The 22,449-nt window shown below is 31.2% G+C and overlaps 2 protein-coding genes across 2 annotated transcripts in view; one reads left to right on the forward strand and one right to left on the reverse strand.

The window, feature by feature from the left end:
* Positions 1 to 64: 64 nt before the first annotated feature.
* On the reverse strand, positions 65 to 6,980 carry LOC115234835 (gamma-aminobutyric acid receptor subunit beta-like). Its single transcript, XM_029806183.1, has 7 exons — positions 6,381 to 6,980; positions 4,353 to 4,651; positions 2,650 to 2,756; positions 1,895 to 1,962; positions 1,065 to 1,210; positions 752 to 909; positions 65 to 381 (listed from the first exon to the last, which is right to left on the reverse strand). Exons 2-7 carry the CDS (start codon positions 4,415 to 4,417, stop codon positions 65 to 67), a joined length of 861 nt encoding a protein of 286 aa, XP_029662043.1. The 5' UTR covers positions 4,418 to 4,651; positions 6,381 to 6,980.
* A 2,582-nt stretch (positions 6,981 to 9,562) lies between these two features.
* LOC115234889 (gamma-aminobutyric acid receptor alpha-like) overlaps positions 9,563 to 22,449 on the forward strand; it is a 15,392-nt gene continuing 2,505 nt past the window's right edge. The window contains exons 1-8 of the mRNA XM_029806272.1: positions 9,563 to 9,829; positions 17,949 to 18,181; positions 19,003 to 19,070; positions 19,495 to 19,715; positions 20,174 to 20,256; positions 21,297 to 21,496; positions 21,602 to 21,689; positions 22,115 to 22,275. Coding sequence (XP_029662132.1) covers positions 9,807 to 9,829; positions 17,949 to 18,181; positions 19,003 to 19,070; positions 19,495 to 19,715; positions 20,174 to 20,256; positions 21,297 to 21,496; positions 21,602 to 21,689; positions 22,115 to 22,275 — 1,077 coding nt within the window. The 5' untranslated portion in view covers positions 9,563 to 9,806. The remainder of the gene's footprint in view (positions 9,830 to 17,948; positions 18,182 to 19,002; positions 19,071 to 19,494; positions 19,716 to 20,173; positions 20,257 to 21,296; positions 21,497 to 21,601; positions 21,690 to 22,114; positions 22,276 to 22,449) is intronic.

Genomic DNA, 22,449 nt, shown 5'->3' on the forward strand with positions numbered 1-22,449 from the left:
AAAAAACAGTTCATAAATAATTAATTAAAAAAAAAAATTAATCAGGTATAATAAGGCTAATGTTTTAATAAAAACGGAATTTTATCCCAATTTTACCGAGAGCTACTCTTGCGCTAGTAGCTTCATGATTGATCCAGAAGCTGACCCAGCTAAGCATCACGATCAGTATACTCGGCAGGTATGTCTGAAAAACGAAATAACCGATGTTCCTTTGTAATTTAAAGCTCAGCGAGAGTCTCTGATAGATGCCTGTTGCCAACTTCTCCTTTCGATCGTTGGTCTCGTAGCCGATTATCGTAAATTGTGGCAATTCCGCTTCCTCGACTCCGCGAACGGGAGTTTCTTTCCAGTACATTACTACGTCGAGAACTGTATAGCCATCTGAATATTTAAAATAGAATAGTTTAGAAGGGGGCATACAAATTATATTTTATTGGATCTTCTTGCGTTTTTCTCATTTATTGATCAGTATTCAAATAATTTGTTTCATAGGCGTTTTATTACATATATTCTAAGATTTCTAAACAACATTATTCCAAATTTAATAATTATAATTTTTAGATATAAATCTATAGAAGAATTTAATTTAAATAAATGTATAGGAGAGATATGTATGTATGTGTATATCTTTTTATGTATTATATATATAAAATGTCGCTTTTTTTATGAAAGAAAAAAAAAGAAAAGTTTGATGAATGTTATATGTTCGAATGATCGATTATATTAGATACATATCCCAATATATACATACAACTCTCGATTTCGACGGTGCAATTCTGTGAATCGAGAGGATAATAATGCAGATCCATCATGCAGGCTAACGTTGTTGTGAATCTCATGCCGTATGTGACCGAACCGTCACCCGATAATCTGACGAGTTTGTTGCGCTCGGTGACGTCATGCAGAAAGCTGCAAACAGGTGAAACCAGTTCAGTAAAACAATATGCTAAAACACAATTCGCGATAAAGGAAAATGGGAATTCAAAACACGATAAAATGGTATGGTACGAATAATCAGCAAGTTTTTGAAGCGTTACTCATGAGTTATGCCTTGCCGCAATTACCTGTTTTTATCGTTTGCGAAAAACGTATCCGGGACCCAAATCTTTTCCGCGAAATCACCGCTTAACGTCAAGACTTCGTCCTCATGCGAAAAAGCGAGTCTCTCGTCCTTCCAGTATTGATTTAAGTACATCGTTATCGTATAATCCTGAGGCGCAGATAACGACATCAATGTAATTTATTATTATAATTAATTATGAAAAGAATTGATATATTTTATTATATCTTATACATAATTATTAAATGTTTATATGCCATAATTGTTCTCAAGACTTTTTACAGTTATTTATCATGCAGTTTATAAGAAGATTCTTTCTGCGGAAGAGATATTGCTCGAAGACTATCAATAGAGCCGATATTCAAGAGGATGGAGGAAAAAGGGAAACTTTGTCGACAGTCTAACGCAGTTTATCAGAGGCCTCAAGGTAAGAATCGATTTGAGAATGACGATAAAAATGTTATGAATGTTAGGTTGTAAGAGAAGTTTTGTGTTATCAAGATTCATATATGTAATATTTTTAACAGAGGTCTTGATGATGTACATTTGTATAAGTTTATAATGAATGATAATAATAATAAAATTTAGAAATAAATTTACATATAAATTGGATAGATTTACGTTTTTAAGATGTGTCAAATTTTTGTTACAATTTAATTTAATTCTTCGATACAAATTGATACTAAAAAATTAAGTTTAAAGTTGAAAAAGGATATCAAATTTATATTATTTTTCTAAAAATGTTAAAAAAATAGACTATATAAAAATCTTGCACTAAAAAAAAAATGTCTACTGTTTAAACATATATTATATTTTTTTTCTTTATTTTCTTACCATATTGACTTCTGAGATCGCATCGAAACTTGCAATGGTGAGATCCATCCCGACTAATAATGGATCACCTTTAAATAATAATCTCTCATTAAATATTGAAACATCTTTTGTGTATACAAAGAGAGAGAGAGAGAGAGAGAGAGAGAGAGAGAGAAGTGAGCATCCTAATTCCTTTTTTTTTAATTGTTCGCAACAGGGAGCCATTAAATGAATAAAGAAATAGATTAAAGCCTTTTTCTAATCCTGATGATAATATTGGCAAATTACTTCCCCTCGTTGCACGTTCGATTAAAAGCGCTGATTGCGATCGTGCTTCGTTGAATGGGCTGGAAAACTTCATTAAAAGCTTTTCTAGCGTTACATCTTTCTCTACCATCAGGCGAACAGCTTTATTCTAGAATTTAGTTCTGTCAAATATAGCTCGATATCTAAATGTGAATAGTTTCCCAAAGTCCATTTTAAGTATAATATATATATATATATATATATTTTTTTTTATATTATGTTTTTAGAAAACATATTATATCAATCTTAATAAATATAATCTTAATTATATCGTTTATATTTTCTAATTATATAGTTTAATTACAGTGTTTTATTAATTTTTTGAATATATATAACATATAGCTCCTTTTTTTATTAGAGTAATGTAACATAAGAGCACGCATATTATTGTGTGCTTGTAACAAACATATTTAATTTCAACTGGATAATTTTCAACAAAACGTGCAAAAATCTAGAAAGCTAGAGCTCACCACCAAAGTTTGGCCTTAATCGAATATCATAGCCGTCGAGTATCCTCGAAATCGTCTGCGTAACGTTCTCCAGTCTATCGGACATCCCGATACTCTCTAGGGAAGCCCTGTAAAGTATGAAGTTTCAAAATATGGAAAATAGCTTGATAAAGTAGTTTAAAATTGTTGAAATATCCTTGATAAAGTATAATACATTAAATCAGGTTTCTTAAAAAAATATGTATTATATAATAATATTATAAAAAATAGATTAGAGATAGTTCTTTTATCACATACACATAACTCAAATTTTTAATATTAATACATTTAATATTAATATATTTTAATATTAATAAAAATGTATCGATTGTGTGATGAAATTATATAAATTCTCGATATTAGGATAATTTCAATTAGAAGTTTCACTTTTTGAAGTTTGCATCGAAACATTTACATCTTCGACGTTCATTTCGTTTAAACATGGCGACAAAAATCTAAAAAATATATATTTCTCCGTAATATGATACAAAAATGATTATTTACATCCAAGAGATCTACGTTTCTCTCTCAAATATTTTTATATAGTGATAAATTATATTTTTATCTAAAACACAAATAACATAAATGTGAATTGTGACGTGATACGCAAATATACAACGATATAACGGAAACATGAATAACATCGAAGAATGAAACAATATCGAACGATATAGAAGTTAATATAATTTATTAAACGAATTATTAAACGAAGAATTATGGATAGAAACGAGATAATATCACGCATCACGAAATTATTTCCATTGTCTAATTCGGGCACTGTCGACTTGGTCTGGTCCTTAGTGATCATTTTACTCGTGGTTGTAATATTTTTTATTATTACAAGTAATTAAGGAAACATTTTTCAAATCGCGAGAAGATCAGATGAAATGGTTTCAAAACCGACATTATTTAGAGAGGATTATCAGGTTTGTCTTTTGCCCGGAAAATGGAGCTTTGTTGTCTCTTGTTGTGTACAGCGGGCTGATTGGAGCTCTGATTACCCAAACAATCGCTTGTGTTGCACGCCTCGGGCTTAATTCAGGTATTTAATTATTTCCTTTTGTATTTAATTGTCATTTTATTGCTATATATATATATATTAGCTCCCTTCTGTTGCATTTGTATATATCTTTAATTGAGTTATCCTCAGTTAGTTTATAATATAATTAATTAAGATAATAATTTAATCTTTATTTTAACTTTTTAACTTTCACAATTGCGCTGTAGATTCTTATATTAGATGTTTGATTTGTTAGAGAGTACTTTGGAAATAATTTCTTCGAGCTTGAGGTTTCTTAAACGAACGAGTCTGAAAAATCGTCTCATTCATTAAAAAATTCGCAACAATGAATTTATTATTTGAATTATGAGATTGACGATTTTATTTTTTAATGATATATATTTTTAGACTCCTGTTTATTTTATATATAATATTTCTCTTCTTTTTACTTATTTTAATTTGTTTCATTTAAAAATAATTTACATATCACATTTATACACAAAAAAATTTTCCTTGTCTCGTGCGTGTATCTGAATACGCTTACGGATAGGAGATTGAAATCGTATTCCTTGCGCATTCGCGTCACGTGTGCCTTACAATGTGTGGGCAACGCGGGAAAAGCATCCGCGTTATTATCTGCCGCGATTTTTCATACTAGGGGGAAAATTCGGATGACGGTGCTCACCAGATGACACGGTGACGCAGCTGCACGAGGAGGAAGACGATCAACGGCAGCCCGCGCAGCAGCATCCTGCCAATCGTCTTCGTTATCCGATCGAGATTACGTCAGTTAATGACGAGCGCGGAGGAGAACGTCATCTCGCGATATCCTCGCATCCCCTCGACATCCCCGTAACCGGCTCGCCGCCGCCGCCGTCGTTCTAAAATCGCAGATAAAAGGGAAGACCCTGTACGACTCTCCTTGCCGCCCTTGACCCTCGTAATCCTCGTATGCCAGTCCCACGCGTACTCACTCTACGCACCCTCGAGTTATCCCGCACGCAGAACAAACATATATAAAAACTTCCCGCATCCAATAAATTTTACCCGGTTTAACTCTTACATGTGTGACGAGAGAGATATGGAAGATTTAACTTATCAATATATATACATACCCCATACATACCACTCCTGAGGGAGGGGGGGGGAATTAATATAAATTTAATTAAATTTTATGACAAAAATATGTATTACTTATAAACTTGGCTTCTCTCTTTTTTTCTCATCTATACGGTATATATATGTAGTAGAGCGATAAAAATTGATAAGAAGAATAATAAAATAAAATGGATAGCTATATATTTTTAAACGATGTATTGACAGTGTTTCATCTTTATAATATGGTAATAAATGCGCTTGATATATAAGTTTACAAACGGAAAGTGATGAAGGTTTTGATACTTGACGTTAATCAAGAAATGCAATAAAAATAAAGGAACATAAAAATAAGATATGTTTTTCTGATGTATTTCAGTTCTAAGGTAATATTTTATATATATATTTTTTTTTAAATTTTCGGGTATGTAGAAAATTGATTGATTAAAAATTATATATACATATAACTCTATATTATTCTAGTGATTGATCAGATCAAAGAGTAAAACAACAAAATGGGCCGGCATGAGATAAAGCATTACAATGGCGTACTGTATCTCGCGAAATAAAAATCTCGTATAACACGCTCTACATATCGCCTGTGCTACAACACATTATTCACTTTCCATTCAAAGATCGCGCACGAACAGAGCCGATTTTCGCTTCCGTAAACTCGATGAATGCATTAAACAATAAAAAAAAAAGTTATGAGAAATATACTCTATACAATATTGTATACTCTCTTGATACAATTATTCCCTGAGGCAATCAAGATGAAGAAAATCTTGTTAGTCACGAGACACTATAAATAATGACGGGAGGATTTTTTTTCCCTTCCTTCGGTTGGCTTTATTAATGTTTGCGTTTTATATTGACGACAGGGAATATTTTACGCACGTGATACCTTACATAATTATTATTTTACTCGAGTGCAATGTAAAGCAGTTTCTTAGTTCTCCAATATAAAAAAATTAAATAAAATTCTTTTTATTGTGCACTGCTTCAATATCATATAAATATTTTAATCTTCTCATTAATATTTTATATTTAATGATTAATTTTCCGAATAATTGCATCAAAATGTACAATAAAAATTAGATTTAATCGTACATCATAGACACAATATAACAAAATAGATAGTATAAATAATATTAAACTATTTATACTACAAATAAAAATAAAAATATTACTAGATACTTTATTTATTAATTTATATATTAACTTGATTATCATATTTTTAATTAAAAATTAAATGAGAAATTTATTTACGAATTTTTTTTAAGAGAAACATTTTTTCGGAAATCGAAAATGCAAGTCGTTTCAATCGTTACAAATATAGACAATAATATAATAAGCCGAAAGTCAACAATACAATATTATTTCAATGATATTTAGTAACATGTGACGTTCCTTGTTATATTTCAAATTTTGATCTAATGTTATTGGCTTATTGGAAAGCATAATCCATTAAAGTACAAAGATCCGTAACTCGATCTGTATAAAAAGATTAGAATTAAAATTAATTTTTCACATTTTGCTAATAAATTTATTATTTACAATTTAGGTTTATATATATTATTATACATATTTAGATATATTATTATACATAGACATTTACCTGATGCATCCGACGAAAATCACGATGCGGGCGACGATTTCATTGTCAATTTGATGAAAATATCGGAATATTACACTGATTATCACGTTATCGACTAGAGTTATCGCTAACGCGCACTTGGGTCCATTATCATAACTCGAAATCGATCGCAGGGCAGGATCGATTTTTCGAATATCGGCCCGCCGTTATTAGCGTACACGGGGGTTCACTGTTATCAGCGTTCACAGGACCCGGCGTTACCGCTTCTCGAGACGCGGTCGAATTTGCGACCCCGAACGCGTTGTCACGAGCTCGTCATTGATCGTTGCTCATTGTCAGCATCACTCCTCGTTCTCGTCCACGTTATCGTCCTCGTCGTCGACGTTGACGTCGTCAACGTTCTCTGGCAGATACGAAAGCGCGAGGTATTCTCGTGCGCCACTAGCCTCGCGGAGTTTGCTGCCTTTCATCCCTCGGTAGCTAACGCGGATCCACTGTCGATTTCTCTCTTCAGATTCTCTCTCTGTCTCTCTTTCTCCCTCCCTCATCGCGAATGCGTTCTTTCTCTTTCTCCCGCTCTCTCCTGTTCACTCCAGAAATCATTCTCTCGCTTCTATCTGCCAACGTGCTGGTTGCTATCTCTATCACTCCCACCCTCTTCTCTCTCCCGGCCCACCCTCTTTCAACGCTCTCGTTTTCGCGGGTCTTCCATCCCTCTCGCTCGCATCTACTTTTTCACGTGCAATCGCCCCGTTCCACCCCGAATGTTTCCTCTGCCCGTTTCCTCGCATCCGATCTCCCTCTTCTCCCTCTCTTCCTGCGCCTGTTCTCTTGGATTGCCTCGATGCTTCTCTCTTTTGCTCCTCCGAGAATTCCTCCTCGTCTTTCGTCACCATTCCCCGGGCTTTCCCCGCGACTTGCGCGCATGCACGGTATACCTATCTCGCTATACCCTCTATTTAGGACGACCTAGTGACATACAGCCAGCGATCGGATTTTCAGAGCAAGCCGATCATCATCATCATCACCATTAACACTCATCTCCTCTTCTTAGATAGATTCATCCAATATCCTTAGAACAAAAGGCAGAACATATCATTAACCTTCGAGAGTTGTAATGCGGAAAAAATCAGAAATTATCGATATTTATTTTGCGATGAACGACAAAAACTGATCAGCTATTCCTAACACGAAGACACGACGAAGCTTTGATGTGAAAAACTAATGTTTGGGGAAGAAAAGCAAAATACTTTTTTACAGTACAAATTTCATATTTCTCACACAATCAAGCTACTCCTTTTTTACATGTATTATTATCTCTAATAATAATAATCTAATATATAATATAAAAAATAGGCAAAAATTCGCAAGCGGTCTCGAACGGAATTTTCGTAACATCTTAATGGAAATAGCATTTTTAAATGCGACTCTTTTAAAAAATAAGAGTAAAAAGTAGACGCGGAGATAAGATCAAATTAATAGGCGCTCGACTAAGCATTAATGAAGATTCACTTCCGCGTCATATCACACACATTACCACGACAAAGCTATCCGATAAGTGAATTGTCGAGATTTGGGGCACTTTTCAAGAGTATACAGAGTGATTTGCGGCTAACATTAAAAACAGATTATTTATTAAAATCTCGAACAAAAATTATTGTAATAAAAGCTTTATTACAACATATTTTAATTTTTAATGCTAAATATGCTTAATGACTAATATGCCTGGAATTAAATGAAAAATGAGATTCTGTTGGCTTTGCTTGAATCTGTAAAAATTTATTTAGAAATTATTAGTGCGTGTTCTCCTTATCTATCCTCAAATTTAGGAAATTTAGGGGAATCTCCCTTTGACGTTTTTGCTAACTGCAAAACATCCCATATACGACAGCATGATAGAGTAATAGCGGCTAGATTCATAATCGATAAGTAAAAAAACATCCATCGTGCCGCCGGCGGAATAGGTTCACTTACCTTCGCGAAGGGCGATAAGAGTCTTCCTGTCGGCAACATCGATGTTAGTCGGAAATCATTTCAACACCCGGCGTCTTGGAAGACGCGTTTTGATCAGTTTCGAAATGTCCGCGAGAAAACTTGAGTGAGAAATCACGACATCGTATCTTCGCAGCGGCTGTTTCCAAATAAAAGATTGCTTCTGCAAAACTCAATTTTTGCAAAATGTAAAACTTTCAAAGAGGGAGAGAGGGAGAGAGAGAGGGGGGGGGAGAAGCATACATTTTAAATATTATCTTAATAAATATATATCGCAGAGAAAAGTGAAAAAATATTGTGTATTTTTAAGAATATATTAAATTTTGCTAGTTATTAATTTGTCTATATATATGTATGATTTATATTATTATCATATAAATCAAGAATTTTGATGAATTACATTATCAGTACATGGGTATTATATTTCTGTAATATGATATATAATGTATTTCGGTTGTTTTAATTGCACGTTCATAAGATCCGCAGACTTCGTGCAGTTTAGCGTTGCTCTTGATTATTCTCCATATAATTTTCGCACTTGATGTAAATGAAAGCAATCCTTCTAAATACAACACAGCCTAGCTGAAACATGACACGATCAGAAACACGCCCGGAAACTTCCTAATTAACGTGTTTAAATTTGGTAGATGCTCGAAGTTTAATGTGATTTGACGAGAATAGTGACGTGTGAAAACTCGTTGATTGCAGGTATACTTTGGATCGTCACAGAATCAAATGCGGTTAGTTTCTGACACCTTGTACGATTTAATAACATTACAATAATTAGAAATAATGTGCGCATTAAAATATAAAAGAAAATTTTTTGTTATATTTTCCTGATAAAATAAAATCTTATTAAAAACGGAATATTTACTTCTTATATAAAGTTAAAAGGAGAAAGATAGAGAGATATTTTCAAATACAACGTTTCTATTTAACTAAGATTTAATGAGTATAAAAAATCCTTTCCCTTTAGTCTATGTAAAACGTGAAAATTTTCGACATTAAAATCTTCGTTTTCAAGTTTCCCAAAATTATCATTAAGCCAAGAAAAGCACGTGTGTGATAAGTAGTATAAACTTTCCGTTTATTATGGCTTTGAAATTATTCCCCGTAACCATACGGGTATACGATATAGATGTGAGGAGGATTAAAAATTGATTAAACTGCCAATTATTCAAATCGCAAGTTTATCGTGCGATCGTCGCGAACACGTATGGCGTTAAAGGATTATAAGCGCGAATATATACGATCGGCGTGATTTCGGGGCTTGCGCGTCGCGACTCCGCTTGAAACTCCGTGTCTTAGGGGGTTCGCGGCAGGAAGATCCACGCGGCCGCCGCAATGGTCTGTAGCACCTCGTGACGAGTGTTAAACTCATCGGCATCATCGACAGATACGAGAATATCTTTGACAATTTCAAGTGGAACGAAAGATCGTCAATCAATATCGAAGATGACACCAAAGGAACTATCATTGTGAGTAATTGTTGACGAATTATCATAGCGAAGATCATTGCACTTTACGACACTTGTAGAAGACACGCATCTCTTAAATGCACACATTTTTATTTTATATATATTTTATAATAAACAGCGCATATTGTCACCCGAAAAGATTCTTTTTTTTGTACATGTATTTCTCGTTGCTTTTATATTTTATTTTAAAGTAATCTTGAAGCAGATCATTGATGCAAATATTAAAAATGTGAACATATTTGCACGCTTAAAATAAAAAATAAAAAAATGTTAAAATTATTAATTATTAATTAATAAAAAACAATTATATTTTTAATTATTTTATGATATATTTGAAATATATATAAAGCGCGCTATCACATAGAACTCTTAATTATATCAGGCGAGCTATCAAATATATACATATAGAACTCTCAATTTTTTATGATACGTTTTTTTTTTTAATATGTCAATCTTCGTAATTAATTAGCAATTTGCAATTATACGAAGAATTGTTAGATAATTAAAATATGTTGACATATAAATCAAATTGTCAAAAATAACTATAATTGCATCAATTTTTAATTATAATTTTAATGCCTTTTTCTATATTATTAAATTACATCTAATTGTTTTAATTAAGATCATTTTAAAAACTCGGGTAACGTATGAAACGAAAAATTATTCTCGAATAATGCTCTATCCCGTATAAAAAAACTATAGTACTGTTTATTATTCGGGTCGCTTTTAACTCATTTAATGTAATCATTGTTTTATACTCCGTATTCACAAACGTTTTGCATCTTGAATAAAAATTGCTGTATATCAAAGCCAGCGCTTCTGATGCATGAAACTCAAAGATGCATCTTAAGCAATTATAAACGTACGCGTAGATCGTGAAAAGCATCTGAATATTTGAAGAGCAGATTTTGAGGCAGCCATCATAGGAAATCTAATTACTCTTTGAACTTAATCGAGCATATTTAGCAAGTTATTATTCATGCATACAAACGTCGATCATCCAGAAACACATCTTTTCATAAGCCATCCAATTGTAACAATAAGTATAATTGTAAATTGCTTTTGCATGTTTTAACCAAATAATAACGATATTTTAAGAATTAATAATATAATGATTTTATAGTAAATAATAAAAAGTTCTTTATGTGTTTGATAAACAATTGCAACGATAAAAATGTGGTAATATTAGACTATTGAAAACAAAAATAACCAAGCTTAGGCTATAATAATAACGCAGATAATGAGATAATTTTGCAAAAATTTGCTATCCGTGAATTCTCTACATAATCAATGCTATATTCAAAATACACATGCAGACATCCCTTCAATTTAATACATTACATTTTTGTAGATAATTAAAAAGCGTGATCAAAATTTCTTACAAGTAATAATATTTTTACGTCAATACACTGTCAAAGAAAAAGAAATACTTTCTGTTTGGTTTGCATTTTAAAAATTATAAAGTTTATATAATATTTGATAAGACATAAAAAAACAAAAATTTATTCTTAATAGATTATAATGCCTATTTCTTTGATTCTTTTGTTTTACAATATAAAAATTTATTAACTCTTTAAACTTTATAATTAAATTTTTAAATCAAACTGTAAACTGAGTTATGGTGTCGTGGTGTCTTTTTACAAGCCTTTGAGTCCTACAAGTAGATCTTCGAATTTCTCACTTTATGTTTGTATTGACTCGCATTGTATAATTGTATTATTCGTTAACAATTAATCATTACATACTAAAAATTAATTGATAATTTATTGATACAATTATTCGATTATTTTATTTGCAATTATTTTATATTGACAATTGATTCTCGAGCATTAAAATTTCTTTCCTCATGGTTATTTTTTATGATAGGACAGGTTTTTCCAATTTCGATAAACAAAATGTGGCCTACGTTCTATCGCTATCACTCGAAACTTTATACAGTTTGAACCGTTTGAAAATCGGGAATAAAATGCGCATACAATCTCACAAGATTGTGATGTAACAAGGCGTAACGTTCTTCCGAAACAATGATGCGAACCCTCGTGGATCACGGACGGATGCTGCTGAATCGGCGAATGACAAGAGGCACTTTCGTCCACTTTTCCTTCCCGCCGCGATTCCAGCCTCGCTTTATACCTTAAATCAAATGATGCTCGTCGTTTACCCCTTTTGCGACTTTATTACGAAATTTCGAGTCCTCATCGATGGAAATTAAAACGGATACGAAGTGTCGAGTCATAATGTTGAATCCTAACTTGATAAAATCATGTTATATGGATTTAAATCTTTCTACATGCTAAGCTTGGAGCTATAGAATTACTCAAGCCTGCGTAATCTGTAAAATTCAGTTTAGTAAGATTTGTAAGACACCGCTCTTAAGTCACGTTTCTCACTTATAATTATGTATATATTGCAATAGCAAAGTTTTTCTTTGCATATCGCTTTGCAAAACACTTTATGAAGTTTACGGAAGATATATCGCGCGCAATAAGATTCTGCTACACTTACAATTAGCAGACGAATATCCTCACGCATGTGTTGCGAGCTGCGGTTTATCTGACCCCTGCAAGAATAAAGTTCTGGCACGCGGACGATGCTATTTCGCGGTGGCTATGTCGAAAGGACGACAGGGAATGTGGACAATAGAGACGAGGAAGAGAAAGAGCGTGCTTCACATAACTCCTTGTAATATCTTTGTAACATTAACGTCATCATTATGTCATGTTACATTTCGAGAAGCTTTGAATATTGTGCTTTGAGTCTTTCGTCGAGTGGAAATTGACGAAAAACTCGGCGCACGATATTTTTAAAAGTAATTAAAAATAGATAAATGGATATAGGATATAAATATTCTATGGTTTGTATACTGGATGATTTTTGTTTGTGCATATAAATAAACAGGAGTATAATTTAAAAGCAAAGGATATTATAAGTGAATAGGAATAAGTATGGATGCAAATAGTTTACGTTTGATTTATGTCATTAGATTGTATAATGTATATAATTGGAAATATTAAATAAAATTAAATTTTTTGTGAAATTTTATGTGAATAATTTAAAGAGTATTACTACACGTGGTATTAATTATGTAAAGAAATGTTCTCATTACAACGAAGGTATTATAAAAATTTGAAACTGACAATGAGGACGATATTAACTGGTTCTCTCTTTAGGATTAAAATACGTGCGTAATCGATACGGCCTGAAATGAATTTCTCTCGATAGGACAGAATATCAACTTTAGGGAGAAATCGAGCAGCTACGATGATCGATCTCATTCACACGATCATAAAAGTGCACTCATGTCCACTAAATGCTTAATGAATTTCAATTATCGACATTTAGGACTCATTTATAATGCTGAATATAATTATCAACCCTTATTAAAATATATACATATATATATATATATATTATATTAAAAACGGAATATTTACTTCTTATATAAAGTTAAAAGGAGAAAGATAGAGAGATATTTTCAAATACAACGTTTCTATTTAACTAAGATTTAATGAGTATAAAAAATCCTTTCCCTTTAGTCTATGTAAAACGTGAAAATTTTCGACATTAAAATCTTCGTTTTCAAGTTTCCCAAAATTATCATTAAGCCAAGAAAAGCACGTGTGTGATAAGTAGTATAAACTTTCCGTTTATTATGGCTTTGAAATTATTCCCCGTAACCATACGGGTATACGATATAGATGTGAGGAGGATTAAAAATTGATTAAACTGCCAATTATTCAAATCGCAAGTTTATCGTGCGATCGTCGCGAACACGTATGGCGTTAAAGGATTATAAGCGCGAATATATACGATCGGCGTGATTTCGGGGCTTGCGCGTCGCGACTCCGCTTGAAACTCCGTGTCTTAGGGGGTTCGCGGCAGGAAGATCCACGCGGCCGCCGCAATGGTCTGTAGCACCTCGTGACGAGTGTTAAACTCATCGGCATCATCGACAGATACGAGAATATCTTTGACAATTTCAAGTGGAACGAAAGATCGTCAATCAATATCGAAGATGACACCAAAGGAACTATCATTGTGAGTAATTGTTGACGAATTATCATAGCGAAGATCATTGCACTTTACGACACTTGTAGAAGACACGCATCTCTTAAATGCACACATTTTTATTTTATATATATTTTATAATAAACAGCGCATATTGTCACCCGAAAAGATTCTTTTTTTTGTACATGTATTTCTCGTTGCTTTTATATTTTATTTTAAAGTAATCTTGAAGCAGATCATTGATGCAAATATTAAAAATGTGAACATATTTGCACGCTTAAAATAAAAAATAAAAAAATGTTAAAATTATTAATTATTAATTAATAAAAAACAATTATATTTTTAATTATTTTATGATATATTTGAAATATATATAAAGCGCGCTATCACATAGAACTCTTAATTATATCAGGCGAGCTATCAAATATATACATATAGAACTCTCAATTTTTTATGATACGTTTTTTTTTTTAATATGTCAATCTTCGTAATTAATTAGCAATTTGCAATTATACGAAGAATTGTTAGATAATTAAAATATGTTGACATATAAATCAAATTGTCAAAAATAACTATAATTGCATCAATTTTTAATTATAATTTTAATGCCTTTTTCTATATTATTAAATTACATCTAATTGTTTTAATTAAGATCATTTTAAAAACTCGGGTAACGTATGAAACGAAAAATTATTCTCGAATAATGCTCTATCCCGTATAAAAAAACTATAGTACTGTTTATTATTCGGGTCGCTTTTAACTCATTTAATGTAATCATTGTTTTATACTCCGTATTCACAAACGTTTTGCATCTTGAATAAAAATTGCTGTATATCAAAGCCAGCGCTTCTGATGCATGAAACTCAAAGATGCATCTTAAGCAATTATAAACGTACGCGTAGATCGTGAAAAGCATCTGAATATTTGAAGAGCAGATTTTGAGGCAGCCATCATAGGAAATCTAATTACTCTTTGAACTTAATCGAGCATATTTAGCAAGTTATTATTCATGCATACAAACGTCGATCATCCAGAAACACATCTTTTCATAAGCCATCCAATTGTAACAATAAGTATAATTGTAAATTGCTTTTGCATGTTTTAACCAAATAATAACGATATTTTAAGAATTAATAATATAATGATTTTATAGTAAATAATAAAAAGTTCTTTATGTGTTTGATAAACAATTGCAACGATAAAAATGTGGTAATATTAGACTATTGAAAACAAAAATAACCAAGCTTAGGCTATAATAATAACGCAGATAATGAGATAATTTTGCAAAAATTTGCTATCCGTGAATTCTCTACATAATCAATGCTATATTCAAAATACACATGCAGACATCCCTTCAATTTAATACATTACATTTTTGTAGATAATTAAAAAGCGTGATCAAAATTTCTTACAAGTAATAATATTTTTACGTCAATACACTGTCAAAGAAAAAGAAATACTTTCTGTTTGGTTTGCATTTTAAAAATTATAAAGTTTATATAATATTTGATAAGACATAAAAAAACAAAAATTTATTCTTAATAGATTATAATGCCTATTTCTTTGATTCTTTTGTTTTACAATATAAAAATTTATTAACTCTTTAAACTTTATAATTAAATTTTTAAATCAAACTGTAAACTGAGTTATGGTGTCGTGGTGTCTTTTTACAAGCCTTTGAGTCCTACAAGTAGATCTTCGAATTTCTCACTTTATGTTTGTATTGACTCGCATTGTATAATTGTATTATTCGTTAACAATTAATCATTACATACTAAAAATTAATTGATAATTTATTGATACAATTATTCGATTATTTTATTTGCAATTATTTTATATTGACAATTGATTCTCGAGCATTAAAATTTCTTTCCTCATGGTTATTTTTTATGATAGGACAGGTTTTTCCAATTTCGATAAACAAAATGTGGCCTACGTTCTATCGCTATCACTCGAAACTTTATACAGTTTGAACCGTTTGAAAATCGGGAATAAAATGCGCATACAATCTCACAAGATTGTGATGTAACAAGGCGTAACGTTCTTCCGAAACAATGATGCGAACCCTCGTGGATCACGGACGGATGCTGCTGAATCGGCGAATGACAAGAGGCACTTTCGTCCACTTTTCCTTCCCGCCGCGATTCCAGCCTCGCTTTATACCTTAAATCAAATGATGCTCGTCGTTTACCCCTTTTGCGACTTTATTACGAAATTTCGAGTCCTCATCGATGGAAATTAAAACGGATACGAAGTGTCGAGTCATAATGTTGAATCCTAACTTGATAAAATCATGTTATATGGATTTAAATCTTTCTACATGCTAAGCTTGGAGCTATAGAATTACTCAAGCCTGCGTAATCTGTAAAATTCAGTTTAGTAAGATTTGTAAGACACCGCTCTTAAGTCACGTTTCTCACTTATAATTATGTATATATTGCAATAGCAAAGTTTTTCTTTGCATATCGCTTTGCAAAACACTTTATGAAGTTTACGGAAGATATATCGCGCGCAATAAGATTCTGCTACACTTACAATTAGCAGACGAATATCCTCACGCATGTGTTGCGAGCTGCGGTTTATCTGACCCCTGCAAGAATAAAGTTCTGGCACGCGGACGATGCTATTTCGCGGTGGCTATGTCGAAAGGACGACAGGGAATGTGGACAATAGAGACGAGGAAGAGAAAGAGCGTGCTTCACATAACTCCTTGTAATATCTTTGTAACATTAACGTCATCATTATGTCATGTTACATTTCGAGAAGCTTTGAATATTGTGCTTTGAGTCTTTCGTCGAGTGGAAATTGACGAAAAACTCGGCGCACGATATTTTTAAAAGTAATTAAAAATAGATAAATGGATATAGGATATAAATATTCTATGGTTTGTATACTGGATGATTTTTGTTTGTGCATATAAATAAACAGGAGTATAATTTAAAAGCAAAGGATATTATAAGTGAATAGGAATAAGTATGGATGCAAATAGTTTACGTTTGATTTATGTCATTAGATTGTATAATGTATATAATTGGAAATATTAAATAAAATTAAATTTTTTGTGAAATTTTATGTGAATAATTTAAAGAGTATTACTACACGTGGTATTAATTATGTAAAGAAATGTTCTCATTACAACGAAGGTATTATAAAAATTTGAAACTGACAATGAGGACGATATTAACTGGTTCTCTCTTTAGGATTAAAATACGTGCGTAATCGATACGGCCTGAAATGAATTTCTCTCGATAGGACAGAATATCAACTTTAGGGAGAAATCGAGCAGCTACGATGATCGATCTCATTCACACGATCATAAAAGTGCACTCATGTCCACTAAATGCTTAATGAATTTCAATTATCGACATTTAGGACTCATTTATAATGCTGAATATAATTATCAACCCTTATTAAAATATATACATATATATATATATATATTATATTTTCTCTATTTACAATTTTTAAAACATTACCATGGTACGCGATGTATCTTTCTAATCTGTCTATTTCAATTATTTTGTTTTGATTCGTATATTTCAAATATTTAAAAAATTATATTTTATCTTATTTTTGTTTATTTAATATTTTATTTGTTTATATAGATATCTTTAAATTCATTTGTAATTTCGACATAATTAATAATTATATGAAAAACTTGAATAAATATATCTATAATAATTTATTTTATTGTACAATCAAGTAAAAATATATTTTTTTTTACTCTAATAAACTTCTAATTTATATGATTTAATAAACAGATATTTATCAAAGTATATGAGTATATGTTTATGTATGTATGTATAACTTTATTATTAATTAGCAGAGTATTTTCTCTTGAAAATGCAAAAGTTCCGTTATAAGTAATTTCCCTTAAACCAAAGTTAAATTAAATTTTCCTAATGAAATATGAAATTTTACAAGAAACTTGTCAGTCATTGTAGAGGGGAATGTAAGTGACTTTTAATAGAATTCCGTATATCAGAAATCTATCCAACACAAATTCGGTTTGTTTATTTTGCGCGCGATATCACTTAATTTTTTCTAAAGATAATATTACAGATCTTGTCACTGGTGAAGTAATAAATGTACCTGTGTTTTATGTGTGTAGCTTTATTGTTCTCGTGTCGCTCACTGTGTGCAAGTATCGTTATTATGCATTCGAAATCAAAGCAACGTCGGGTTTTGCGTCGTCGTCATTCGGATCGTTGGAATCAATGTTGACGGTCGGCAGCAGGGTACCCAGGGCCACCTTGAACGATATCGTCTCAAAGAACATCACTATGGTCCTCGAGAATCTGCTGATGAATTACGAAAATAGTCAACTGCCTACGCATGGTAAAGGTAAAAAAAAAAAGTTAAGAGGTACGAAATCCTTTCTATTATACAATTACAATTAATTTTCGGTAATCTATTTCTCATCTAAAAAAAATACAATAATTCATATAAGTAAGACCGGGCAATGTCATATTTTTCTGACATAGATTAACTATACAGAACGTTTTTTTGAGAAAATATATATTTATTTATAAAGTAAAAGAATTTTTTTTTATAAATGCAAATTTATGCTCATCTATTACATTTTGCTGTCTCTTTTGTTAATAATAGATATACATATATCCGCGAAAATTTATCGTATATATATTGCATTTTTAACATTGATATAATAATATTACATAATAAATTTTATCCCTTGTTAATATTTAATATTTAAATTCAAAAGATCTTTTTTTTTCTATAAAGAACGTTGGATTAATAAATAACATTTGAATATAAGAAAAGCATACACATATATCCATTATTGATATTAATATTACGATATTAATGTGACGAACAATGTTGTGCTGCGGTCGCTAGAACATTGAAACTGCATTTCATTATGCATTATGTCCTATACTTGCGCTAATCGCAATCTCGCACAACGGAAAATAATATCGGAGAATAATTGAATTCCAAAGAGTCCAAGAAGATAATCTGATATGATCTAACCGCATTAATTGCCGATCAATAAGTAGTATATACAGTGCCACAGATTAATGATAATCGTCAGAGTTGCAAATTAAAGCTCTTTTGAAAAATTATATATTGACATTTTATAAATTATGAAGTTGCATGTCAAAATTTTGATATTAGTCATATCATATATATATATCGTATTTTTTCAGGCATACCCACGATAGTGAAAACCAATATCCTAATTAGGAGTATGGGTCCAGTATCCGAGCTAGATATGGTGAGTTTCGAAATTTTTCATTAGGAAAGCTATGGCAATAAATTTGCTTTATCTTTTTTAACCAATTACATATAAAATAGTATAAGTATGTAATGTTCCATAATATTTGTGTGTAATTATTATGTATTTACAAAATGAAGATTAATTATTTACTGCAACTAATGATTGTTAGGTAATTTCATCATTTTAACATTCTTTTTTCATTATTAATTTGAAAACTTGTGAGAGATGCAACACACACACATATCTGAGAGATACATATTTATTTATTATAAAAATTAGATTATGTAACAATTTTTTATTTTTAATCGGTCACTTTTTGATGCATGTATTCCATTCTTTCTAATCGATAATCCAATAAACAATCCAAATCCCTATCCGATAGCGAATCTAATGTAGTATCGCTTGAAAATTATTCCGCCAGGATTATTCGATGGACTGCTACTTCCGCCAATCATGGCGTGATTCACGTTTGAGTTTTCTGGGCCCAATCAAATCTCTCAGTCTCAGCATTAAAATGCTCGAAAGGATCTGGCGTCCTGATACTTACTTTTACAATGGCAAGCATAGTTACGTGCATACGATTACCGTGCCGAACAAATTGTTAAGGATCTCCCAGGACGGCGATATATTGTACTCCATGAGGTCTGTTCGCGCGTGAATTTACGCATCAGATATCAATTCGCGCGATTTCGCCAATTCTAGCTAGATATTTTTGTACTTTCTCTGCATCGTTGCATCTGCGCGATCGACATATAGAAAAATTTAATTATAAACTCGACAATACATATATTTTTCCGCGAAAAATATCGTGGTAATGATTTTTTTGCTCTGAAAGTAATTATAATAGATAAATTAAATTTTTTGTTCTAGAAAAGCACATCTATACAATACGATGAGGAAATAATAATATAAAATTAAATAATAAAAAAAATCAGAGAGGTGCAAATTTCTAAATATAAATACTGTCCAATTTTATATAATATGATGGAATTATAATAATATGTGAAAAATTGCATACAATACAAATTGTTATATATCAATGTCGTGAAATTTCTTTTATCTGCTTTTTAAAAATATTGTCTCGTAATATATGCACACAGGCTTACTATCAAGGCTAAATGTCCCATGGAGTTGAGGAATTTCCCTATGGATCGACAATCTTGCCCATTAATAATGGGAAGCTGTACGTATCAATTTCTCAAACAAAATAACTACTTAGCATATACGTAGCATTTTGAGAAAATAGTATATTACAGTTACTAAAAAATTAGTGTGTGTTTGAAGAAAAATTTTTAATTTTATAGAATAAAAAAATTTTATCAGACGAGGTTCTTCTGATCGATAATATCGTGGCTTTTCCTTTTTAAGTTGCAATTTGCAGAAATGCTTGGAAAACACAAAATATTTTTATGCTTTGTCATTAAATTGAATCTGAACTTGATGGAAACATAATGAAACTGAGACAAATAACACTTTACTCGTATCCTATCACACGTCTCACGTTATGTTGCTCCTCACATAACGTTCACCGATATTATCCTTCGGTGAGTGTTCGGAATTATCCACGCCGAAGTTACGATTGCAATAAATTCGATATTCCTTTACATTTCGGCTTTACGGTGCCTCTGATGGTCCACCTTCTGTCACAACAGCTGGCACCGAGGCCCATTATGCGATGTAATATCAGAATTTACTATCATAAGTGCGTCGAACTTTTTTCAAATCAAAGGGCGTGATTTAAAATTTATTCGAATAGCGAAAAAATTTCTGAACAAAATGTTATACAAGGATATATTCAGCGAGTATATCTCGAAGGATTTTCATTGTCCAAGATTGATATATAATCCAGGGGTAAACATAGAATATCATATATAGTTATAATTATGATTAGATTCTTTGTTTATAAAATATTTAAAAAATATTATAATGGAATATTTCTATGTAATGATATCCTTTAGATATCATTAAAGTAGATACACATATCTTTGATTTTGATATATTTCTATGTATTTCATTGGAATAAGTTTCGTTAGCTAAAAGAGGAAGATTTGAGTAAAGATCGAAATTAATTGCTTCGCAGAGAATAAATTTTAAAATAAATAATATACTTCAAGTATCGTAGCGAATAATGCTTGAAGGCTTATTTTGGTCTCTCTCTCTCTCTCTCTACATATATTCACTGAAATTTTTCTCATAATATTGTTACACACCTATATTTATTAGATGCATACACATCGGGACAGTTGATTTATGAATGGCAAGAAGGTTCATCGGTGAACTTTGTGCCTGGAATGGCACTTTCGCAATTCGATTTAATGGGCTCGCCGTATAGAAATCTCACATTTGTTCGTCGCGAAGGCGAGTTCTCGGTATTACAAGTATCTTTCAATTTGCAACGGCATACCGGATACTTTCTTATACAAGTAAGCACGCGCTACAAAAATGTAATGGTTATTATAAATATTTAAAACAATCAGGACGTAATAAAGTATATATAAAAATAAAAAGATTTTATTATGCATTGACAGGTTTATGTACCATGTGTTTTGATAGTTGTATTAAGTTGGGTATCTTTTTGGATTCATCGTGAAGCAACAAGCGATCGAGTAGGTTTAGGTATGTTCTTTCAAAAATCAATCCTTAAAACTTTTTTTCTTTTTAATTTCTAGCGATATATGTAATTATCTCACAAGTTTATTCTTTTATGTCTAAAATATATAATATATTTTTCTGTATTTTTTATATATAATATAAAGTTAAAAATTTTGTCAAAGATTATATTAATTAATTAAATCATGGCCCTAAGTTTTGAAATCTTTTAACTTTCTTTCAATGCAGATATTTGAAGAAATCATAGATATGATTTATATATTTGATATAATTATTTTTTATTCATATTTGCATCATTTTTCTTTTGCTTATAATAAAAGAAATTGTAAATTTATTTTTATTATTATTTGATATAGGTTCTTCACTATATACCTACAGCGTTTAATAGAAGATTCTCAGTCATGGATAAGACTGTATTATAAATTTTGCAGGTATCACTACCGTCTTGACGTTATCAACGATAAGCCTCGATTCCAGAACGGATTTACCGAAAGTTAGATATGCTACTGCTTTAGATTGGTTTCTCTTGATGAGTTTCGGTTATTGCATCGCTACCCTTTTGGAATTTGCCGGTGTTCATTACTTCACGAAGGTGATAATATTGTATAATTGCGATATTTCAAACATGTGATTGCATTTTTTATAAGGAGGAGAAGATATGTATATACTGAGAATTTCCAATTATAATCAATGAAATTAAATATATTGGAAATTAAATTATAAAAGTATTTATAAAACAATTATAAAATTAATAATAAAATTAAAT

The sequence above is a fragment of the Formica exsecta genome, unplaced genomic scaffold, assembly GCF_003651465.1.
Source record: "Formica exsecta isolate Colony F162 unplaced genomic scaffold, ASM365146v1 scaffold21, whole genome shotgun sequence".
Lineage (NCBI taxonomy): Eukaryota > Metazoa > Arthropoda > Insecta > Hymenoptera > Formicidae > Formica > Formica exsecta.